The following is a 25,942-nucleotide window of genomic DNA, read 5'->3' as shown; positions in this document are numbered from 1 at the left end:
TGTACATTTTTACATTTAAAATATCAAACAGCATACAGCTGTGGGGTCGACTGTCAGTGGCATGATGATCACACCCCTCTTGGCAAACCCAGCCCATGTAATAATCTTGTGATCGTTATTTTTAGTTCTAGTGGTTTTACCCCATGGTTGAATTTGCCCCATTTTGTTAGTTACGGTTATCTGGTAGTGGAAACAAGAAGCATTCAGGCTGAAGCAAAATGTGTTGATTGAAGCGCAGTGAACATCAACCTGAGCTCACTCCTAACACTAAACAGTGTTTATTGACAAGCGTTTAATAAAGAGCAGTGAGAGCAGACAGTAGAGTTTGTTTACCAGAGGGCTGTTGTATGTTGATAGACTGCAACGGCTTTGTTTAGCATCTTATCAGAGCAGACCTTCATCCACATGTGAAAGGAGGGGAACAGGTCTCTCCTCACTTTGCTCTCTCTCTCTGTGTTCAGAGGGTCAGCTGGCCAACATGGATTTATAGCAGGGGTGTGCAAACTGCGGCCCCGGGGCCATTTGCCTCCCACAGCTGTTGTGTTATTGGCCCGTGGCACATTCTACACATTCTAAAAACAGAATTGAACAAGAAAATTAGAACGACACCAAAAATGGAAAAGTCAGCAGTAATTTTATAAGAATGAAGTCAGAAAACTAAGAGGAAAATAGTTGTAATCTAACGCGAAAAAGCCACAGTTTGACAAGAATAATGTGGGAATATACTGAGGAAAAATAATGGCATTTTACAGCATAATGTTGAAATATTTAAGAAAAAAAAAGTTACTTTTTAATGTCGTAATTTTACGAGATTCAAGCAAATCATAGTACGTAAATAAAGTCAAAATATTATGGGACTAATTACGAGATGAAAATTTACAAGGAGACAGTAGAAATAGTTGGAAAACTTTAAAGAAACAACCACAGAAATGGAAAAAACGGTCATAATTTTACAAGAATAATGTTGTAATATTATGTGAAACAAACAAAACAAATAAAGTTAAATAAGATTAGATTGGGGTAATAAATGGAAATAAAGTCAGAATTACTGGAAGAAAATGTACTTGAAGAAAGTTGAAATATTTTCAAAATGCAAAAAAAAAAGGGAAAAAAAAGAGCAAAGAGTGAAGTTGATGCTAATAAAAGGCTTTTTTTTACCTCTCTAGAAAAAGTTGGACAACTCTAATTTATAGCCTGAAAGAAGTGCAGAATTGGTATTACAGTTGAGCCTCTACGTCACGGTTTGAACATCGCGACCGTGGTTTTCAAAAATTTTATTCATTTTATTCATTCACTGTTTTGTGGTTGAATAACGGCCTATAATTAGTTTTAAAAAGCATTAAGCAAATTGTACATATCCATCCATCCATTTTCTATACTGCTTCTCCTCTTTAGGGTCGCGAGGCATGCTGGAGCCTACGGGCGACAGGCGGAGTACACCCTGGACTGGTCGCCAGCCAATCGCAGGGCACATATAGACAAACAACCATTCACACTCACATTCATACCTATGTACCCGGAGAAAACCCACACACGGGCAAACTCCACACAGAAATGCCCAAGGGAGAATCAAACCCAGGTCTTCCCAATCTCCATACTGTTGCTGTGTTGGCCAACATGCTAACCACTAGACCACCGTGTGGCAAAATTGTACATATTCCTGGCCTAAATTAAGCATTCTCAACCAAAGAAAATGGCTAAATGAACAAAAATACAAATATAAGGCATTCAGCAGACTTGATGTGTAACGTAATATCTGTGACTTGTTGTGTGCGCCTTTAAGAGGCGGGGCCTGGGAAGTGACGTGTGTGACGTTTACTAGCTAGAGTTGACTGTATTTAGCTGTATTTAGCATGGTTATCAGTGTGGAGCGTGCCAGTGACTGGCGTGAGTTGTGGCCGACAACAGCTCCTGTTTGAATGTTCACTGGATATGTGTTCTCTGTTTGTAAATAATGCCTTTGAAGTGCATCGTGAGTCTCTCCTTAACCACAAACAGCGGCATTACAGTAGTATTGTGTCAGTAACGTTACATTGATGAGACAATAGCCACCGCAGGAAGTACACTGTCAATGCTAACGTGTGATTCTGTGCTATGTCTTATTTACACCTAAAACACATGTGTCAAACTCGTGCCCTGGAGGGCCGAGACGCTGCAGGTTTTCTCTCCAACCAGTTTCTTCAGCAGGTGATTTAATTGATGAGCTCCTTCCCTCAAACTGAAGGTGTTGATCATTAAAATCACCTGCTTTAGTGACTGGCTGGAAAGAAAACTTGCATTGTCTCGGCCCTCCATGGCACGAGTTTGACACCCCTGCTCTAAAATGTCTTAAATTATTATGTGAACTATATTGGGTAATATGAGTGTAAAGGTGACTATAGGGGTGTTATTTCATGTCTAGAAGGCTTTAATAATGCAAAAAAAACGTATTTAGAAGCTTGTAAACAGGTTTTCTATGCTCTGACTTCTGGAATGGATTCATGATGCTAACCAAGGTTCCACTGTATTCTGTCCCAAGGTCAAACTGCAGCTGTCAAACATACAAACCAACATAGAAGAGATATTTATCTGAAGTAACACTGTATTTCTCTTGACTGACATGAAAGTGCAAAGAGCTGAAATTTAAAAACAAAAAAATTGTATATTCAACATTCAATTTGATGACAATGGACAGATGTGGTGACACGCTTGCAGGGCGAGATAACTGCTTGTACTTGGAAGGTGATTTGCTTCATGTAAAGACTAAACACAGCCCACGTTGTAGCGTATATTCTGTTCTTTTATTAGTGATGTCCACTTACTGTCGCTTCGGCCATGGGGTATTGTACTAGGCAGCACAGTGACCACTGTTTCCCCTGCCAGTATATTAGGGGGTGCCCCGCCCTCCAAACGGCACCTTCCGCACCCCCAAGAAGGTCAAATTAATATACATTTCATTTTTTAATTAAATTTTAATTTAAACGGTGGCCTAGTGGTTAGCATGTTGGCCACACAGTCAGGAGATCGGGAAGATCTGGGTTCCAGTCGCCATTCTCCCCGTGCCTGCGTGGGTTTTCTCCGGGTACTCCGGTTTCCTCCCACATTCCAAAAACATGCATGTTAGCTTAATTGGCGACTCTATGTATGAATGTGAGTGTGAGTGGTTGTTTGTCTATATGTGCCCTGTGATTGGCTGGTGACCAGTCCAGGGTGTACCCCGCCTCTCGTTCGAAGTCAGCTGGGGTAGGCTCCAGCATATGCGCGACCCTAGTGAGGATAAGCGGCATAGAAGAGGGATGGATGGATGGATCTCAGGACTCCATTTAAGTGTGCTGATTTTAAAGATAATCTTTTGTGTCACTATATTGTAGTGTGGCATATTTTATTTGCTGCTGGAGTACCCAGCATGCCTTGTGGGCGCTTTGTAAATAACAGTTAAAGTTACGTGTTTGTGTTAGCGCTTAGTCAACCACATAGAATGGTAGTCGTATTGTGCTGTGTGTTTTTTTGGGGGGGTTTAAACTGTCGTTTGTGCTCACTGTGTTTTGAAGTGCTTCTGACTATGCAGAGTTGCGTTAATTGCGATGTGAACGTGAGCGAGAGTGAGAAGAAATCACCAACTTTTCACCAAAAAAAGTGTCAAGGGGCTGTGGTGGTCCATTTTTTCCTACACAGATAAATGAATGCTTGGTGTGTCATCTGCTCTCCATCGTGTGCCGAGGAGACGATCACATGAATTAAATGGCATGTATTCATTTTGATTTTGCGGGGTGATGTAATGCAATGCAATCGGCTGTGATGCGTCTGTATTGTCAGATCATGCGCGCACGCGGGTGTTTGTGCCCTGCCCCTTTTCCCCAAGTTCCATTTCCAGATCACAAGTACCAACACTGGCACTTTTCTGTATATATCTCCCAATAAACGCTGTCATGTGCCACTTTAACTTAAGTTATAGCAACTAGAAAAACATGACCTTTATTCTAGCATTTGTCCTTTTGTCCAAACTTCCAGTGTCCTTGTCCTGCTCATCACAAGCGATGTCAACATGTGTGCTAAATTCTCATTTTTCCAACTTACTCTCAAATGTAAAATGCAAATTGACACCAACTCTTCTGCTGTGCAAAGTGGTGAGCGACTAAGGCCCCATACTGTACATTTTTCTGGCTATTTTTATCATATTGTCACGTGCTGCAGGGTGGAGAGAAGTGTTTTATTTTGGAGAGTAGTCATGGTGGCTTTTTACAACAAGTACTGTAGTCTTGTATTGTTTAGCATGTATTGTTTACTTGAATAGTACACACCAGAGGTATCCAAAGTTTTACTTCATACGGAAAAATCAAAACATGCGGGGGCCACTCTTACATTTCCTAAACCGACCCATGAAGAGATGCAAAGACGTTTTTTTATACTTAAAGGCAAACTGCACACATCCACAATCCTTAAGTGAAACACAAGCACACGTTTTTCTCTTTTCTGTGCGTTCAGCTAAAAAGAGGCAGCTAAGAATGCACATAATGGGAAACACCTATTCCACTTATAAAGCCTTCCGAAAAAACCTCCATAACCTGCCAACAACACTCCATTTGCAGAATGTGATCTGCATACTAACCAAGCTACAGTGACATTGTTATTATTATTGTTATTAACATTGTTACACCAAAGAACTACGTTAGTGGTGTAGTGACACCTCGCCACACCACACCGGCTATCTACGAGCCAGCTAGCGACGAGCTTCACCACACACTCGCTCACAATGCCTCAGGCCACTACTGAAAGGTAAAGCTACATATTGGAGCTGCGGCCACTGCTGCTGTGTTTTTGTTTTTGAGTCTGGAAAAGTTAACGCTAGGTGTAGCGTTCCTTTCTATGTTGCTATGTCAAATCAACGCACCCAGGAAGGAAGTTACGCTAATGCTTAAAATGACCAAAATACGGCAAAATACTGTAAGTATTACATGTTACCATGAATATACCTGTTACGACATGTTCACAGCATGGATATAAAACCATGAAACCTTGTTGGAGGTTTTTGGAGGTTTTTTACTAGCGAGCGGAATAGGTGTGTCCCATTACATGCATTAATTAACTGCCTCTTTTTAGCTGTTTTATATCATTAGAACACAGAAAAGAAGAAGACGTGTGTTCATGTCTCACATAGGGATTGTGGAGTGTGGAGTTTTCCTTTAAAGGAAAAAAAAAACCAGCCTGCATCTTAGCTTTGTGTTGTGGGTGACAAAGTGTATTATTCATCTAAATGTTTTCTCCTTACATGACACTTTTTTGCTGTTTCTTTTCTTTTTTTTTTTTTACAAATATTTCAACATTCTCCTTGTACAGTTTTTCTTATTATTATGAATTTATTCTCATAATATTTTTTACTTTATAATAGTAGCATAATAATCTTTTCCCAGCCTAATTTTCCAAAAAATTGCAACTTTATTATTGTCGTTTTTGTCGACTTTTTTTCCTTAATATTTCAACTTCATGCTATTTTTTTCCCTCTTAATACAAAAATGACTGGTTTTGTTCCCATCTTTGTTGTTTTTTTTACATTTTTTTGTTTAAATGTATTTTTACAATGTGCCGTAAATGACCCCCGGGCTGCACTTTGGAAACCCCTGGTGCACACAATAAGCAAAATTTGGCCGTCAGATTGGGACACATGAGAATATTTTGTTTTATTTTCGTATGTATGTTCATTTTTTAATTCCTTAGATCCTTGATTCAACTTGGATTTAACACATGTCTTGATATACCGTATTTTTTTGACTATTTGGGGGGAATTATGTTTAAATGTCAAAAATATCACTTTATTTTAGTGTATTTGTGTTACTATCTTGATTGAAAAGGGCATTTTCTTTAGAATATATCCATATTGTGGCTTGTGGCTTGAGCGACTATAATCAATGGGCATTTGACTCGATGCAAAATGTCCTTGTGGAGTTTTAATGTATTTGAAGACCCCCGCTTTCGATATTGGCTAAGCTGAGGTCTCGAGGCATCGATTGTGAAAAGATAGCCTTTAATCATGGCTTATTTTCAAGTGTTATGAATTTTCTGCCCTTTTCATGAGTTCTTCATAGCAGTTATTGATGTTTTAGCATCTATGCTTCCTTCAAAGCTGATCTCACTCTCCTATCTGCAGCCAGATGAAGTCACCTCGCAGTCGGAGTAGAGACCGAGCCAAAGAGTTGCTATGGAAACTGACCCTGTAATTGTATTACCCCTGCGATGGAGGCATGATACTAAATAACCCATAGCAAGCCTTCTCTTTCTTCTCAGCTTCAAATACTCTACATAAGTATTGTTTTGTGTCATAATCAATATATTGATGATCTGGTAAAATTTTTTAACCGTGGTCTTTATTGTCAATCTTGAAGCCCTATGCAAAAAATACAGAAAGCAAATAGAAAGTATAAGCCTGTTAGTAATATAATTCTCTGACTGTATGCATATATTATTGTCCAGCATAATCATCCGGTAATGGTGTCTTAATGTGATTATAATTGACCTTAATCTGTGTCAGACAGTGTTCTTGGAAACAGTCATTGAGCCTAGACGCATGTGTTCCATGGCCATGTCAAAAATACTATTTAAAGTCACGTCTCACGGAGATAAGATATTGTCTTCTCTTTCTTCAAGACGACTTCTTGAATTAGGGATTTCTCTGAGGATAGTCAAGGAAACCTCTGCCTTGGGATGACAATATCCTGATGATAGAAGAAAATGCTATTTATCTATCAGTCTGTCTGTCTGCCCGTCTGCAGAAAGTACTGAAAAGTATCAAGCTTCATTTTTACATTTCACTTGATTTAATATACATTTTACTATGAATGCTAGTCATTTGGTCAATGGTCTTTTAGATCAGCAGTTCTCCATTATTTTCTGTCATCGCCAATAACTAGGGATGCACAATCATTTTTTTTTCAAGCTGATAACTTTCCTCAAAACCGATACTGATAACTTTTTTATATCTTTTTTTTTAATTTAGATGTAAGTGTATTTTGTGCACACCTGACTAACGACTCCAACAATGTTGAATTTGACAAACCGTACCTGTAGATTTGTCCGAATCAAACATCATGACATCAGTACCATTAACAAAACGTAAAAGAAGTACAAAGCGTGGCTCCAAGGGGTTGACTAGCCGACAAAAGTAGCGGCGATAGGAACAAGCCCTGGGAACCGTAGCGATGCTGGCATTTCAGCTGGCGGGGAAGTTACAACAAGCTGTTAACCTCACGGGCAGGAGGAAAACTGAGCGTTTGATTTGCTCATCAGCACAGTACGGGTAAGCTCGCCTCATTGGAGCCTTTTTAAAAATCGGTTTTATCAGTATGATGTCATAAATGGCCCAAATTATCATGCACACCTAATAATAACATGATAACCATAATAATAGTCATCATCATAATAATAACACGGACCACTGTTACGCTAAAACTCGACTCTGAATCCCTGATGTCACTTCCTCTCCTCCACATGTCTGGAACACATTTATTGCAACACACATGAGCACGAGCCTTATTTTTTTATACTTAAATGGCTTATTTTGTCTGATTATGTCTACTATATTAGGTAATAGGTGAAAAGGTGACTATAGGGGTGTTATTTTGTGTCTAGAGGGCTCTGTTAAAATAATATTTAGAAGGTTTAAACAGGTTTTCTATGCTCTAACTACGAAACTATTCCATTTATAAATAAGGAATCCTACTTTGCGGAAATTCACTTATCACAGTACAGTCCCCCCTGCCTGTCATGCCCCCTATGACACCTCACCACGGCCCGGCCCACTATTTGAAAATTGCTGATTTAGTTTATCGTGCAAATCTTGCCATACATGTGCTGCACAGCGTAGCACCTCTCTTTCTTGCACGCCTGTCATCTCTACCTCTGACTTAGGAGGAAGTGAAATCTGTACCAAGCATCAGTATTACTTCCTTAGTGTTGCAACACGATGCCAAGCTGAGGTTACTCAAGTGTGAGACCACAACTCCTGTCTAAAAATGAAATGCTTCCAAAGTGATGTGAACACAAAGGCTGCTATTGGTGCTTCTGTTGTGAAGTTGCAGACACCCACACGTCCTGCTTGAGTCATAGCAAGCTATTAGCCTTTTTGTTGCCTATTTTACAAATATTAGTAAATGTTGAGGTTCTCGGTTACAGCACTGATGTCGTTCCTGCAGTATATGGGAATAAAACGCTTTGCTGCGCATCTTTCAATTTGTCCAAGCTGATACACTTGGGACTTTGTCCAGCAGTATTTAAAAGCAGGCTTGTTTACTTCTTACTGACAGAATAATACCAGTTGCTAACATTTATATTTGCTCTTTAAAGATGGCCTTGCCGTGCTGACTGCATTCAGGACCAACCTGCACACAGGTACGGGCAGATCAGAGGCTTATTGTGACGCCTGTCTGTCCGTCCTTTCATCACTTTTCTCCTATTCTCTCATTTCATTTACTTGTTCCCATGGTGCCAAGCTCTGCTCAATCGATAAGCATAACGCTGCTTCTGTTTGGCTGTTAATTCTCCACTAGTATGTGTGCTAATCACACCCAAGAGCGTCTTTGCCTGTTTGCCTCCATGTCGCCGCCCACCCCCAACTGCAGGTTGTACAGTGTGCTGTGTTCATGGCTGAAATGTCTCATCTGCACTGATGCATGTACACATATAGTAGTCAGGCATGCTAACAAAAGGAAGGTGTAGTGCCCATAAATGTGGTGAGAGTCCTCTAAATCAGTGGTTCTCAACTGGTTTGGCTGTGGAACTCACCATCACCCCTCAATGACAAGCAGTGACCCAAATTGCAGGATTTTTTTCAAATCAAACTTACATTAAATAGGGATGCAGCAGTGCGATACTGTCCTCTCTGTGGCGTGCTCTTCTCCAGCAGATATCTGCAGCTGTGTCGGACGGGTGGCACGTTAAGTTCCCCCTCGATGTTCTTCCCCTCCTGTTCAAACCTGACAAAGTCGCAAAGAAACATGAGCAAGGGAACAGCACAGACAAGAATGTCAGATGCGTTCGTTAATTTTTTTTTGCCCAGGCATAGACCCACCACTAGGGGTGTCACAAGATCTCGTGTCAAAAGATTGCACGAGATTAAAACGTGACAAAATGCCCCATGGGCGCTAGTCCTGGGACGATAACAAACAAATTAATTAATCACACAATCGATGAAAAACGAACTTGATAATTTTGCCGGCCTCGATATATTGCCATGTGGATGTGTGCCTGTTTTCCTCGTCTCTTGCCTCCGAACAGGCACAAAGAGAGTTCACTCTCTGCATATATACACATATACACATATATTTTTTCTTTCCTTAACAGTAATGTTAAAATCTCTTCTGAGCCACCAGTTGACGATAACTGCCCTAAATGTGTTATCAATATCATCAAGGCATATTTACGCCACACTGAAAGAAATGCAAGCAGAATAACATATCACAACTATACTTGTCAGCCCTCCCGTTTTCCTCCCATATTTTGCTCGTATTTTTACATTCCATGAAAAAAAAAATGTCCTCGGAATTGATCATGTTTTGAAATGAAAATGTTGACATGTACGACACATCACAAGGTTTTGTACATAATACAAGATGCCGTGCTTCTATTGCTCAGCCTAGTGTGAATTCATGTTTTGTATGTATACCCCAAGCTTATTAAACTGTCATTGAATATTTTGTCCTTTTGCAAAAAGGCAGAAAAAAACAAAGCTGTAAAGCAGTGGGCTATTGCATCTCCTGCCTCGAGGCAAACCCCGCATGAATGAAACTTTAATGGTCTGATTCAGGTAAAGTGCTTGGAAGAGAGAATGCACAATCTGTGCCGTTTTTCCTCATGCCACGCCTGTGCTATATTGGCCTGTTAGTCTTCCTTACGTGATATATTGTGTTGATCCTAACATCGTCAGGGTCTCTGTCTCAGAACCTTCAGAATATAGCTAACCATTCATATTTATGGGTCTGCCAGGGGTGTTTAGACGCTTTAAAGAGCTTAGGGATCAACAGTATGTTTCAATAACAATGGTGAATGCTTTGCTATATTCTAAATTTTAGATTTCAAGACAAGGAAGCCAAATAATCTGAATGACATCTTTCGCAGTTCATAATTATGTCCATTTCCAGCTGCAACGTAGGTGCATTATAGGATATAGCCATGTGCATGTAAATGTAATGCTGCGTTATGGGAGAGACAACAGAAAAACGAGTAAAAAAAAACTAAAAAGCAAAACAAATATCTTTAGAAATACAAATAAACTTTCTTCTGTTGCTTGTTTTTGTTGTTTATGTCACAAAGAAGACGGAGGTGGCCTGGTAGTGCTTCTAGATGGAGGAGGGCACCCGCTGCTCGTTGAGAGGAGCGATACATGCTTGCTGCAGAAGTCTCCAATAAGACCAAAAAAGTCTCTAGATTTGTAGCGAGTAGCTTTTTGGAAAAGGGGTATCTAGAGGGGTCTGAATTAGAGCTTGACCGATCCAATTTTTTCAGGGCCGATACCGATTTTTAGTAGTCAAGGAGGTCGATAACCGATATTTAAAGCCGATATTAATTGTCAGTAAAAGCGAAACTATTGACAACAAAAAATGTTTATATAATATATATGGTCGGGAAGAACATTTTTATCAATAACACAAAAATAGTGCAATAGCGTTTGCGCTTGTAGTTAAGGAAGACACAGTCACTGATGCAATTCCAATTTGTAAGATCATTTTTATGACGCCCTTATTTTGTTGACAAACTAAAGTGAGCGCCTATTTTGAAAACCTCTTGTCCTTATTTCACTCAGAACTTGCATGAAGTCAGCGGGCGTCGTAAAAGGCTTGGTTACATTAACACGCAGTGAAACACAATACGTTGTAAACACACTCATACAGTCTCACACACACAGCCGAACTAGCATGCTCTGCTAAACTACACCAACCGAGCTAGCTTCATTCACGCTCCGTAAGAGAAGAGTTTCAACTTTTGCCAGTTCAGACAGAGAGGCTCGGCCGCACGCATCAGAGCCAAAATAACCCAGTTTTAAATTGATCTCTTACCAGCTGTTGGATTTTAAAAAAAAGGCAGATTCCGATAATGACGGTCGATCACTCGTCTGGATACTCGCTAAATGTATGTAGTGACAAAGTCACTAAGTTGGCAACACTGATCGCTTCTGCTACTTCTTCTTATTCACAGACAGACGAGGTGCGTATGAGATAGGGGTGTCCCGACACAAATGAAGTGCAGGTGCGGAGTCTGGAATGGATTGCTTGTATCGAAGTGCCAATATTTGAGATTTTAGATGCAGGCTGATATAATCCGATCCAATATCAATATCGGATCGGGACACCTCTAGTATGAGGTGTGTTAAAAAGTGGCTTTACGATGGATACCGCCACCTACTGTATGGAGTTGTAAAACAATCTACATTCAGGGATGGGGCGGGGGTGAACAATGCCAAATTTATTTGCGACGGGCTGCCGCAGATATAATATACTGTAAATGGCTTTTTTAAGAACAAAAATGACATGACAACCCCCAATCATGCAAGTGAGTGGTTGACAGTGTTTCTGATAGAACTGCCTTTTTTGGGGGGGAGTTTTTGCCCATCATCCACAATCACACGACAATGAACACACGACTTTCTCTTTTGAAGCAACGTAGAAAGGAACGCTACACCTAGCCTTACCTTTTCCAAACTCAAAAATAAAAACACAGCAGCAGTGGCGGCAGCTACAGTATGTAGCGTTAGCACTCAGTAGAGGCCTGATGCGCTGCGAGCGAGTGTGTGGTGAAGCTCGTCACTAGCTGGTTAGTAGCTAGCCAGCCAGTGTGGTGTAGCGATGTGTCAGTCCTTCGACATAACAATGTTGATAACAATAATAATAAGAATGTTGCTGTAGCTTGGTTAATATGCAGGTCCCATTACATGCATTGTTCGCTGCCTCTTTTTATCTGATTTTGTATCTTTAGAACGCACAAAAAAGAGAATGACATATGTGTTCATGCCTCACATACGGATTGTGGATGATGGGCAAAATTCCAAAAAGGAGTACAGTTTTCCTTTAAGAGAAAAAAAGACTATGTTACCTTGGATGCACAAGGTTCTTATCTCGCAGTCCCTTGATCCGACTAAAATACCTAAAGTTTGTGCAGCTTTGTTGACACTGAGCCTGGTGGAAAGTAGCTTGTGTGGTTTGTGGGCTCGCTGCACATTTATCTCAGACTCCTTGGCCTTGCCGCCTCTAAAACTTGTTTTCACCTTGAGGAAATTCCATTGATTTTTCGCATCATTTCACATCAAGGCAGTGTTCAGCCTGTGAAAACATTTGCTGATATCTAGCTGGGGAAAAAGATACTCTGTTTCATATGCCACAAAAATGAACAGTGACATAGTAGAGCATGTTGGCCTCTGTTAGTGTGTATATAACTGTGTTGATATCACAATACTTTAAAATCCATGGAACCGAAGTAGATCCATCCATTTTCTATACGACTTATACATCTAACCTCAGTTACTAAGGTCATATTTCAGCTATCATTTCAAATATACAGTAGGTATCTGAACAAGTGAAAAAAAGATGAGGATTTATTTTTCCTGGCTCAAAATGTACAGATCTGACCAGTGACCTCAAAATCATCCTCGCTGTCCTATGTTACATACCAATGGCTTGACATTGCCGTGGACAAATACCCCCACTATACCTCACCCACAGTAAACAGCGTTTGTGCAAAATTCAACAAATACTGCAATATGCAATGTGAGTTACAGAAAAAGTGCCACAGTTATTTTAAACATATTGTTTCAAATAAAGTCATTAAAGGGTCCCTGACATAATACTATACATAATCCTATAGATTTGTCATGTTGTCACACTGCTTCATCTAAATGCACCAAGTGCCCAATTATTCAATGAACACCATAAATATACTGCTAAGATTACACAGCCTGCTCTGTTGCACAAAAAGTAACATGGAAAAGTAACATATACAAGAGGGGGAATTGTCTGCACCACATATTGGAAAATGCCTTACTGTACCTGCCGCCCCGTGATGGCTCAAAGCTGGACAGGCGAGGTGTCCGTGGCCCTTTTCTACCCTGGTTCTCCTGGCTTCTCGAGCATCACCCTGGCTAAAACGGCGAGGTCTTCCACTAAGAAGAATGTCCGGCGGTGGTGAAGTGTGGTGTAGCCTGGGGATTCCGCCGGCTCCGGAAAAGATGTATGAAATCCGGCTAAAACTAAAGCTAAAAGCGGGTGGACACCATCAGAGGCTGGGCTATGGAGCTCACACTATACCAAACAGTGAAGGACACATATAAGAATGTATTCATGCAGATTGATGTGTGGAGCGCATCATCATTCGTCATCACTCACGTGCCTGTTATCGGCAGAAAAAACATTGGTTGATCGATATTATCAGACATTGCTAATTATGTTTTATTTTTGGTCATTGTTGTTTTATGACACATGTGATATGTATCTGTGTTTGTACCATCACTAAACATTCAGGTGTATTTTTTGCATTGGTTTAAGTCTTGTGTAGGCTGAACAGTCACTCTGCCTTTGGCAGCACTTTATTTATTTGTCTATGTGGAAGTAGCCTTTGCTTCTGTTTGCTCAACCCAGATAACTAGCCGTGTATAAGGTCAAGTGGGCCCAAAAAAAGGAAAGAAGAAAACACCACAGGCAAAAATAAAACGCCAGGTGCAGAGTTAATACTGCTTCCCACTATCCCAGTGGAAAGATTTCTCTCAGTACGTTTACATACGCACATTAGTCGCATTACTGCCATAGTTTGCCTTGTCAGTGATGCAACACTTTTATGTGCAGTCCCAGTTTACATGTACTAGCTTAATTTCCATGTTGTCCAAACTCTTGTGCCTCCGAAACACGGGGGGACAATTAGTTGTGGGGGTTTCTTAACAAGGAAGAGAATGCTACATCACCTGTATGACTAACTGTTACTAGCTGAAGCTGGCTGGTGGAATGGATAACAGCTTTCTGCAGCTCTACAGTAACATTTTAATGTTTAATGTTTTAATTCCTCAGCGGCATGGAAAGGAAATGCAGATGCCATTGTAGTGTCACAATATCTTGCTACTACATTAAACTATGAAGCTGGGGCGTCCAAAGTGCAGCGCGGAGGCCATTTGCGGCCCATGGCTGTATTTTTTTTATTGGCTAGCGGCACATTCTAAAACTATAATTTAACAAGAAAAATAATTTTTTTCAAAACAACAGTAGAAATGGGAAAATCAGCAGTAATTTTACAAGAATAAAGTGAAAATGTTACAAGAAAAAGTTGTAATTTAACAAGAAAAAAGTTGTAATTTAACAAAAATAATGTAATATGAGGAGCATAAAGTTGAAATATTCAAGAATACGTTTTTTTTAATTCGTTGTTGTAACATTTTGTCAAAAAAAAAAGAAAAAACAGCAGTCATTTTATGAGAATGAAGTCAAAATATTAAGAGGAAAAGTTGTATTCTAAAGAGAAAAAAGTTTCAATTTTATAAGAATAAACTCGTAATATTATGAGGAAAAATACTGAAATTTTAGTGGCATAGAGTTGAAATACTAAAGAAAAAATCTCTTGTTTTTTGCGAAGTGTCAAGTCGTAATATGAGAAACAAACAAAACTAAATAAAGTTGTGATTTTTTTAGGGTGAAAATTAGGGTGGACAAAAAGTTGTAATATTATGGGAATAAAGTTGTAATATTATGCGAAGAAAATTTGCAAAGATTATTTAAGAAGAAAGTTAAACTATTTGGCAAATTTAAAAAAAGAAAAGAAAGAAAGAAAGAAAAAAGACTGAAGTTCATGCTTGTTCGCCTCCTATATGACAAAGCTGAGATGCATTTTTTTCTTGAAATATATACACAAGTAACTTCTTAGCATATCTAAATGTGTTGCCTTACAAAATTTCAAAGCGGCAAAGTTGCCTCCTTTCATTTTTCACTATGTGGCCCTCGCTGGAAAAAGTTTGGACACCCCTGCTATGAAGTAAAGACTCTGATGATTGATTGATGGAAGTGCGTAGTTTAATCTGTGCGTGTTAATCCGACTTCTTAAAAGTCTTTCACAATCTGATTAAGGTGTTTACATGCATTTTAAAAAGCTGGTTTCAACCAAATTAATACAATAAATACTTTTTTTTAGTGCATGTAAACTGTCTACCTCAGGGAGGAGGTACTGATATGACACATTTCCATTCCTCCGTAGTGAATGTCCTCATAGATCTTTGTGTCCGATCAGAGGCCGCTGTCTGTAGGAGGCAGGGGATTGTCTTTTGTGTGCGTCGTTCACGTGGGATTTCTGGCTCTGCAGAGACGCACAAGCTCAGCCCCTCCCCCTCGCCGTCTTCATGCACGTTCCAACCTCCCCCACAGGAAGTTCTACGTTCCCACCATTCAGGAATAAAAGAGCGAGAGAGGCAGTGAGCAGCGTCTGCCACGCTGCCCTGCAGGAATGCGGTGTGTTATTGCATTGCAAACAGACAGGAGCATGTGTGTGGCACTAATTTCATTTCTCCCACATATTCTATTCATGATTATCTTGAGGACCTTTTTAGGTTGTCTTAGAGGCGCATGCAGCCATATTAACCAGGTGATTACTCTTAAAGGGAAAGCCGATTTAACCTCAGTTGACAGGAGCAGCTTTGAATGAAGCAGAAAGGCAGTCAGAGAGCACGGACCGCTACAAAAGTTGTTTGCATGCAAAACAAACTATTCCCTGAGGAATTATTACAGTAGTTGAACACAATCCATTCCAGGACAATTCATTTTCTAATAGGATACAAAACAAGCCTAATTGATCTGTCCCACGTGTCAAAGTTAAGCAGTCTCAAACCTTCAAAGTACCGAAGCCTACCGCCTGCGATTTGGATTATTTTGGTGCTTTTCCCGGCCACAGAGCTTGACCACAATTATCAGCTCGTCACATGCTAACACCATTGTCTGGCGTGAGGTATCGATTGATCAAATTTATCAATAACCAAGGAGCAAAGAAAGGTAACCAATGTTCTCCAGGCTGCTGTCGAGGAGCTATGTTGCATAAGTGCTGGGTGAGAAAAAAAAATGTCAGCTTTTAAGGAGGAAAATGGAGAGAATGAACCGCTCATATCGCAAAAGAAGAATAGAGGTGATGAGTTGGAGCAAAGCACACACATTAATGACGTGATTATGTGTTATGCCAGGATGGACGACAACCGATGAGGAGAAAGAGATAAACTGGATCGATCGAAAAGTGGATGTAAAAATTATTGAAATGCATTCCGCTGCACGGAAGAAATAACAACACACCAACAGGAAATACAAAACAGAAATAAACTGTAACAAATCAGGGGGGTCCAAATTGCAGCCCGGGGACATTTGCGGCCCGCGGCTGTTTGTTTATTTGTTTATAAAAATATTCTAAAAAAGAAAACTATAAACAAACCAACAACAGCAGCAAAAACTGAAAAATCAGTGGTAAAAATGTTGTAATCTAACAAGAAAAAGTCGTAATTTTATGAGAATCATTTCAAGATTCAAGATTCAAGAGTTTTATTGTCATATGCATAGTACAACAGGCAGTTATACTATGCAATGAAATCTTATTCTGTTCATTCTCCCAAGAAAAGAAAGAAAACACAACAAAGAATAAGAACATAAGAAACATAAATACCAATAAATTAAGCAACAACAACAGAAGAGACATTAATACAGATAAATAATACTAATAAATAAATAAATAAGTAAATAAATAAAAGTGCTATGAGTGTGTGCGTGTGTTGCGTGCGGCGTGTGTGAGTGCGAGTGTGAGATTTTGTAATCTTATGAGGAAAAATAATGCAATTTTAGTAGCATAGAGTTCAAATAAAAACAAAAGTACTCTTTTTTAAAGTCAGTCAAAAATAAAAAAAAAAACGAGCAGAAATGGAAAAAAAAGAGAATCAGCAGTAAGTTTGCAAGAATAAAGTCAAAATATTATGAGAAAAAAAGTTTTATTCTAACGAGAAAAAACTCGTAATATGAGGAAAAATAACATGATTTTCACAGCATAGAGTTGAAATATTAAAGAGAAAAGTTATTTTTTGAAAGTCGTAATATTTTGAGAGACAGACAAAACAACAAAGTTGTAATTTTTTGGAAAGTTAGGTTGCGGGAAAAGTTCAAATGTAACGAGAACAAAGTCAAAATATTATGGGAATAAAGTCATAAGTACGACAAAAAATGTACAAGTTGAAATAGTTACAAAATACACCAAGCAGCAGAAATGGAAAAAACAGCTGATTTTTACAAGAATAAAGTCAAGATGTTGAGAGAAAAAAGTCATATTGTAACAAGAAAAAAAGTTGCAATTTTGCGAGAATAAACTTATAAACATATGATGAGGAAAAATCATGTCATTTTAGTAGCATAGAGTTGAAATACTAAAGAAAACAATAAGCTGCTAACATGAAAAACACACAAAACAAAATAAAGTTGTAATTTTGGGGGGGGAAAATTAGCTTGGGGAAAAAGTGATAATATTATGAGAATAAAGTCATAAAATTATAAGAAGAAAATGTACAAATATTATTTAAGAAGAATTTGGAAAATTAAAAAAAAAGAGGATAAAAAGACTTTTACAATTTGTGAATGCGTTTTCATTGTTGTAACTTTGATTATACGTTTCGGCTACTGTACTGTTGGTGAAAACTATATGATGCAGCCGAAAAACGTTTGTCTGATTGAACATTCCATGATTTTCAGACACGTGTGACAAATGTCAGTGTACCTAAATACATGTGGTGCCATAATTGTTAGTTTAGCAATATACTGCATATTATTTTCTTTATTTATCACAAAGACTCAAACATCTTTCATGCTTTTTCTCAACATGTTTCACCAACAGATGAAAACGGTGGAAATGGTGTGAATTCCCTATCAGAGAGAGAAACACTGCCAGGACATACTGAGGTAAGCAAGACCGTATCTCCATCTCACATGTCAACTTTTTGTTTGTTGCGCGAATGCCGCAAGGTAGTTATTGACCGAAAAGCAGCCACTTAACGATTTGGTGGCTACCTCTTCACGCTCGCTCACAAACACATTACAATGGGACTGTCTGTGAATGTCGTCTAGTAAATGGCATCGTAACTGTGCTTCTTAGCACGCCTCATATGGTCCCTGGTTTGTCAGAGAATAAGAAGACGCTGCAGGAGGGACCATTGATAGCGACTTTGTCGTTATGCTTAGCGAGTATTCAGACCTCTGAAGATACTCTCCCGACAAATCCATTAACTTTTTCTGGTCATATTGGAGGCTGTTGGAGACTATTTTTCGTGTGATTCGTTTTTCGTCATCGTACAATGTCATCAGCATCTACGCGTTGCTGATTCACGGTCAGTGCGACTGGTAAATAACCTGCCATGGGGCCAAAGAAATTTGCCAATTCCAGTGTTTTGACAAAGAAAGAGAGACATTTGTAAATTTCATGAAGTTATACGGTAAGTCCCCATCAACAATAAGTTGCAGTCATTTTGAATTATTTTGCATCGTTTTCTGCATGTAAAACTATAATCATTCTCTATAAGACGTATTTTTTGTTCATATTTTTGAATGTCTGGGACAGATTAGTTGGGTTTACACGATTTCCTTGGGGAAAAATTGCCTCGGCTTTCGTTGAACCGTTTGGAATAAATTATAAAGAAAAACCGAGGCATTTATTTCATTTGCTTTGCATGCTTTTTCGTCACGTTTTGTTTCCCACGGCGTCCAATAAAAATCACATGTACACGTGTCCTGGCTAATTATGCAAATTGTTGGAAACACTGTAATGTTCCTTGTGTTTTTTGACGTAAATAAAAAACAGAAATACTGAATTACTTTAATGAATTTCATTTGTAATTAATTCAATTTACTTTTGTAATAATTTTAATTCAATTTTGTAATTCATTTATTATATTGAACGAATTAGTTTACGGGGCCGCACGGTGGTCTAGTGGTTAGCATGTTGGCCTCACAGTCACAGATTCTCCCTTTGGCATTTCTGTGTGGAGTTTGCATGTTCTCCCCGTGCGTGCGTGGGTTTTCTCCGGGTACTCCGGCTTCCTCCCACATTCCAAAAATGATGCATGTTAGGTTAATTGGCGACTGTAAATTGTCCATAGGTATGAATGTGAGTGTGAATGGTTGTTTGTCTATATGTGCCCTGCCTTTGGCTGGCGACCAGTCCAGGGTGTACCCCGCGTGTCGCCCGAAGTCAGCTGGGATAGGCTCCAGCATACGCCCGCAAGATTTATTGGGTTTCATTTAACAAAAAATTTTTTTTTAAGAAGACTATCGACAAGATCTTAGACAGATAAGCAAGGATGATGCATGGATTACAATATTAACAGCATTAGACTCATCAATGCGGGCAATTTTATTGTTATAGTCATGAATATGTTGTGTAATATTCATGGTCCAGAATAGTGTATAAAGAGTATAATAGCCTTACTGTCACTCTGAGGGGTTTCCTTTGTTTCGGCAGACGGTGCTTGTGCAGCATATGCTCGGATGGCCTTTTACTGACTCGCAGCTCTCATTACTGAATCACAAGACCTCTGTGACTCAAAGAGCTCTTGTCATTTCCCTAAAAAGAGGACACACACACAGACACAGACTATTGACGCTTCATTTCTTTGAAAACACTGCTTATTTGACTTGAGCGCTCTAATGGAGCGTTGAATCGGTGTGAACCATACCACACTATTCCACTTGCAGCCTTCATAGCTCTCCTACATGAAGGTCTGTTAGTGGATGTGCTGCTTTGATAAGAAAGATGGGTGGGGCTTTTTACACTACTGCTTGCTCCTCCACTCATGATACCAACTCTGTATATGAGTGCTTATTCATTCTCATATTGCAATGTTGAAATGTATATAAGTGGAGCTCATTGTATTTGCTGTCGGTGTGTGTGTGGAGGCTCTTTACCTCGTATGCAGACGCACAAACACAAATATGTCCATCTTTGTGAGACATGTACACTACATACTCAAATAAAAGAACAGCAAGATTAGTAAACATGAATTAAGATTAAGAAGTTAATGGTGTAATAACTAAGTATACCGTTTAGTTTTACAAACAGCAGCAGAAACAAACAAACACAAATTAAAATACAGAATGCCAGCAAAATCACTAGTATCCTTCTCAAGCAAATGTTTGCTATAATAATATGTCGAGACTGCAATATTTTTAGGATTCTTTTATGCAGTTTTTGTACAACATGAAATGTTTGCTTGTGCAGCACCCAAACACTGTGGTAGCAATGCTAGTACTAACTTGTTATTATATAATTCATACTTTAATAATGATAATAATAATAATAATGATGTGCTGATAATAGTATTGCTATTATTATTCTATAAGTATTCATATATAATATATTATGTGTGTGCATAATGTGCTGATAATAGTATTATTATTATCATTATTATTGCTGATACTTTATTTGTCAAATATTTCTACTTTCTTCTTAAATAATGTTTGTAAATTCTTCTCATAATATTATGACCTTAGTCACGTAATACTATAACGTTTTTCCCCAACGTAATTTTCCGAAAAGTACAACTTAATTTTGTTTTGTTTGTTTCTCATAGTATTACAACTTAAAGAAAATAACCTATTTTTTCTTTAATATTCCAACTGTATGCGACTAAAATGACATTATTTTTCCTCATAATATTACGAGTTCATTCTTGTAAAATTGCGACTTTTTTACTCGTTCAAATACGACTTGTTTCTCTTAATATTTTGACTTTATTCTTGTCAATTTACAGATGTTTTTTCCATTTCTGTTGTTTTTTCAACTTTGTTTTTGTAATTTTTCTTCTCGTTATTCCCATAATATAATAACTTTTTCCCCAACGTAATCTCCCCAAAATTACAACTTTATTTTGTTTTACTACATAATACTACATAATACTCAGAATTTTACAACCTGAAAAAAAAAATGTCTTTAATATTTCAACTTTGGAGTTTGCATGTTCTCCCCGTGTGTGGGTTTTCTCCGGGTGCTCCGGTTTCCTCCCACATTCCAAAAACATGCATGTTAGCTTAATTGGAGACTCTAAATTGTCCATAGGTATGAATGTGAGTGTGAATGGTTGTTTGTCTATATGTGCCCTGTCATTGGCTGGCAACCAGTCCAGGGTGTACCCCGCCTGTCGCCCGAAGTCAGCTGGGATAGGCTCCAGCATGCTCCCGCGACCCTAAAGATATTATCAATTATATTTTTAGAATGTGCCGTGGGTCAATAAAACAGCCACAGGCCGCACTTTGGATATCCCTGCTTTAGATTCTCTTTTTCAAAAAAGAATGAAGTGTACTGTACAGTGACATTACGGTACACAGTACATTTGCATGTACTTCGCAGTCAGTGAAAAAGGTAACCATGTTTTGCCTTGGCTGTTGTTTCTCTTCCAGACTGAGAAGTTACAACCCAACAAAGACACTGTGTTCTTTCGGGACGGCGTGCGGAGGATCGACTTTGTGTTGTCTTACGTGGACGACAAAGACGGAGAGAAAAAACAGGTAACAGAACCGTCAGCCTTCAGCTGACTAGTCAGCATTTTGGTGTGGGACCGATGACCAACAGTGCCGCTTTTAGTTTTATTGCACAATCCACAACAGCAATGCAGCATACCGCAAATGGGAAGTGATCGTAGGAACACAAATTCCACTGGCACAAATCACAAAAAAAAATGACTAAAACACTGAAAACTTATGTTGTGACAATTCAATTGTTGTGCAGAGATTGAAGAGTTGAGCTCATTTACATGGTGAAAATCAGAAGACTGTTTATTATGCGCCCAGCAAGTGGGCTTGAGTGAGACCCGGTGTTGCTGTTAGCAACAATTTACCGACTTTACCAGAGCCTGTGTCCAACGAATGTGTTGTTTGTGCTGGCACCGCCCCCAACCTCATAATCAGAGTGCTGTCTTGGGTTGATTACAAATGTCTGCTCTGGCACTTAAAACAATCTGCCGTAAGCTTTGAGATAAGTTGTAAATTAAAACGACCACCGTCGTGTACAATAGAGAGCTCTTCTGTAGCTGCTTGGTGTTCAGCTACTTGTTCAGTCTTGTGGTCGCTTGAGAGAATCGGGCTTACAAGGGAATTAAAACTGAGAAGCTTAGCCGTGTGCATATTAAACATGGAGAGGCAGCCTTGGGAATTCACAATTCTGCAAATTTGCAGGCTTTTTTAAAAATCAAAACGTTATTTTTTCCACCATTTTGTGCCTTTAATCTCCATAATTGGGCCATTTATTGGTAGAACCTTCATCTAATTTGCCCGACATTGGTAAAGCATCGAGTTGCACTTAAAGTAGTCAGAGGTAAACATCTTTAAATGCAGTGAAAAATTATTCCCATAATATTATAACTTTTCCCTCAACCTAGTTTTCCTAAAAATACAACTTTATTTTGTTTTGTTTGTTATATTACAACTTAACAAACATTTACATATTTTTTCTGTAATATTTCCACCCATGCTACTAAAATTTTTCCTCATATTACGAGTTGATTCTTGTATAATTATGACTTTTCTCTTGTTAGAATACGACTTTTTCTTTTAATGTTTTGGTTTGGTTTGGTTTAGTTTATTTGAACATGCATTAAGGTTACAATGGAATACATCTCATGAATCATCCTTGATGCTGATTTTGCAATTTTTGCTTTTTTCTTTACGTTTCTTGTAGCAAATTGTCTTCCAGTAATTATGTCTTCATTCCACATAATATTTTGACTTTATTCTCGTAGTATTATGACCTTTTTCCAACCTTATTAAAAAAAAAATACACCTTTATTTGTTGTTTTGTTTGTTTCGCACAATATTACATAATGCTACTAAAATTATATTATTTTTCCTCATAGTATCACGAGTTTATTCTCATCATATTGCTGTTTTTCTGCTGTTTTTTCCCCCATTTCAACTTTTTTTCTTAATAAATTTTCCTCTCCTAATTATGACTTTATTCTCATAATATTTAGCTTTATTCTCGTAATATTTATTCCCCCCGGCCTAATTTATTTTATTTCCTGCTTTGTTTGTTTTGCATAATTTTACAACATTAAAAAGTATCAGCCTTTTCTTTAATATTTCAACTTTATGCTACTAAAATGATCTAATTTTTCCTCATAATGGTACAAAAGTTATTCTCGTAAAATTCAGATTTTTTCTTATTAGATCACAACTTTTTTCTTTTAATATTTATTCTTGTAAAATTACTGCTGATTCAGTGATGTTGCTCGGGCAACAATAAAGTTCACCACCCGAATGCGTCGAAGTGCCGCTTTATATTTGACTGTTTCATCAATGACATTTTACCGCTGCAAAACCGCCACCGCCAACCTGCTGTCCCCACGACGGTGAATTCCTCTGTCCATTCGTGCTGAAATGTATGGTACTCATCTTTCGTTCTTTTTCGCCATCTTCTCCTCAAAAGTGTTTGCGCTTGCTACAGATTCCGCTCGGCGGGAAGTTTACTGCTTGACCACTCAATGACCTCGCGAGTCATAGGTTCCCGACCCCTGCTTGACATCAATCAAGCCTTTAACTTACCCGGTCAATACTGTACACTTTTTAATTAAATGAGTGTCTGGGTCCTTTTTGCTTTCCAATCCTACATGGTCTTGTTCAACAAGTCTTTATATGTGTAGATACACGAGTTTCGGCATTCCACTTGGGTGTCGTGTCTTTCATGTATCTTACTGTCCAGATTAGCTCGGGTTTAAATGCATGCTAGGCAAAAGATCAACCCCAAATGAATCATTAGGTTGCCCTGTAACAACTAAGCAATTTGCAGGTGTGCATTGTCATCACTATCACGTCATCCGTCTTGCTGCCCCCTAGTGGAGAAAATATTAGCCTGCCGAGTTTGAAGTGATGTGACCAGGGTGACAATCACAGTAAGACCGTAGTACTTTGTTGTTGCTCATTGACCATTTTAACATGTATTTATTTGGTGATTACTGCACGGTAACATACTATTCTTCAATTAAAATCTTATTTGGTCTGTTTTTTGGCCTTGCAGAGAACTCAAAATCACTCACAAGAGCTCCTGAATGTCAACCACAGTAATGTTTGTATTGTACTTTTTGAAGAAACAACCACTATACTGTTATAACGCTCCCCATCCAACAACTTTCTTTGTTAAAATACGCTTGCAAGATTGTGGCTGCAGGTCAAACGTGGTCAGACCTTATGGGGTTGCATTAGCAAAGATGGATGACAAAGAAGAAAAAGGGAAACCTGGTCAGCCTGTTAAGTTCTGCTCTCATTCTTGCGGTTTTCTCTGTCTCTGTCTGTGTGTGTGTGTGTGTGTGTGTGTGTGTGTGTGTGTGTGTTTGTCCTTAGGAGAGGAGGAGGGAGTTTGAGGCCAACCTTGAGAAAGCTGGACTGGAGCTGGAGACAGAAGACAAATCTGTAAGGGAATCAAACACAGCACTTGCACCACCCAGAGGACAATATATAGTGGTGCAAGACGTTACAGGGAAATTGTCTTAAAGGGGAGGCTCGACATACTGCCAATCTCATTGATTGTCCACTGATTTGATTAAGAACTAAGCATTATTCCCTTTATCTCCTGTCTTATCCACACCGGTGTTAGGACTCCAAAGACCAAAAGACATACTTCTTGAAGATTCATGCTCCATGGGATGTTCTGGCCACCTACGCTGACGTTTTGAAGATTAAGGTTCCTTTCAAGGCTAGTGATATCCCTCACGGCCAGGATGTTCCTCTGGAATGGCTCTCGCATCCTTTCCGCTTGCCGGAGCACATTATGCACCCTCAGCCTGATTATTTCACCTATCCCTTTGACAAACGCAAGACTGACTTCTTCCTCATTAATGACAAGGACACCTTCTTCCCTCCTTCCACAAGAAACAGAATTGTGAGTGTTTCTCTCTTTGATTTGTGTTAAATGTATACTGTTTAGCCTTTAAGTTCATATTCATCCGCAAGTAGAGACATGTTCAATACTTTATACTGTAATTGGAAGTAAAAATAAAAATTTAATTTAAAAATGTCTAGGCCTGAAAATTTGAAGACCGAATCTTTTCTTTTTTCCAGGTGTTCTACATCTTGGCTCGATGTCCGTATTACAAAGACAGGCGACAAGATAAAGACAAGACAGGGATAAAGAGATTACTCAGCAACGGGACATACACAGCAGCGTTCCCACTTCATGATGTAAGTCACTTTGGAAGAAAGAACACGAGTATGCACACGCTTAAAAGTAAGGGAAATGTACTTGTGCAGGAATTGTTGATGTAATGCACATTATTGTAGCTTTACTGTGAAGTTGTCTCACTGTGTACATGTTGCACACGTACACACTCCTGATCAAAACCAGTTGAAAAATGAATTTACATTTTGCACTGTTGAATCTTAAGGAGGTTCCAGGTAGAGCTTCGAAATGCAACAAGAAGAAACATACAAGCATTAAAGTGAAATAGGCTGTTCATCAGCTGATCAAAAACTCAGAAACCACCCCCAAATGGAAATAAAATGTTCAAAAAGGAGTCAGTAGTGAGTATTTATACACGCCATTCTTGTTAATCAGCTGAAAAATGGGTTTGGGCATGCTTGATGCCAGTGTTTTCAGGAGGCTAGCGGGAATGTTGCTCCAGCTCCACAGAGGACATCTCCTGTCTGGAACTGATGTCCATTTCTGCAGCGTTGTCCTGTTAAAGAAGCCAGTCATTACCACACAGACGAGGGCCTTCAGTTATGAGGGATGCCCCCAGCAACATCTCCACAAAGCCACTGCCATTTGACACCCCTGCACAACCTTAAGCTCCATCGTTCCATTAAGGGATCATGATGGCGCCACCACTGTGCCGTGTGGAAAACATCTTAGATAGGATCTCCTTGTCATCTCTGTTATGTTGGAAGCCATCAGGACCGTCAAGGTTCCATTTTTTTTCATCAGAGAATAAAACATTCTTCCACCTTTCGAT

At 38.9% G+C, this 25,942-nt stretch overlaps 2 protein-coding genes across 5 annotated transcripts in view; one reads left to right on the top strand and one right to left on the bottom strand.

Moving 5' to 3' along the window:
* Positions 1 to 13,258, bottom strand: part of igdcc3 (immunoglobulin superfamily, DCC subclass, member 3) — a 143,327-nt gene extending 130,069 nt beyond the window's left edge. For 2 of the 3 annotated variants that reach the window (XM_054771557.1, XM_054771558.1), the window contains exons 1-2: positions 13,008 to 13,258; positions 8,816 to 8,945 (exon numbers count right to left, since the gene is read on the bottom strand). The gene's annotated coding sequence lies outside the window, so the exon portion shown is untranslated. Of the gene's footprint in view, positions 1 to 8,815; positions 9,089 to 13,007 lie in introns of those variants that run through there. The other variant, XM_054771559.1, reaches the window with a different exon arrangement.
* Positions 1 to 25,942, top strand: part of ano5b (anoctamin 5b) — a 44,763-nt gene that overhangs the window by 2,886 nt on the left and 15,935 nt on the right. Inside the window, exons 2-7 of one of the 2 annotated variants that reach the window (XM_054771553.1) lie at positions 8,317 to 8,361; positions 17,848 to 17,912; positions 21,402 to 21,509; positions 24,336 to 24,404; positions 24,589 to 24,873; positions 25,053 to 25,172. In XM_054771553.1, coding sequence (XP_054627528.1) covers positions 8,317 to 8,361; positions 17,848 to 17,912; positions 21,402 to 21,509; positions 24,336 to 24,404; positions 24,589 to 24,873; positions 25,053 to 25,172 — 692 coding nt within the window. The remainder of the gene's footprint in view (positions 1 to 8,316; positions 8,362 to 17,847; positions 17,913 to 21,401; positions 21,510 to 24,335; positions 24,405 to 24,588; positions 24,874 to 25,052; positions 25,173 to 25,942) is intronic. The other variant, XM_054771554.1, reaches the window with a different exon arrangement.

Source organism: Dunckerocampus dactyliophorus, chromosome 3 (genome assembly GCF_027744805.1).
Source record: "Dunckerocampus dactyliophorus isolate RoL2022-P2 chromosome 3, RoL_Ddac_1.1, whole genome shotgun sequence".
NCBI lineage: Eukaryota > Metazoa > Chordata > Actinopteri > Syngnathiformes > Syngnathidae > Dunckerocampus > Dunckerocampus dactyliophorus.
This window is presented reverse-complemented; position numbering and strand designations above follow the sequence as displayed.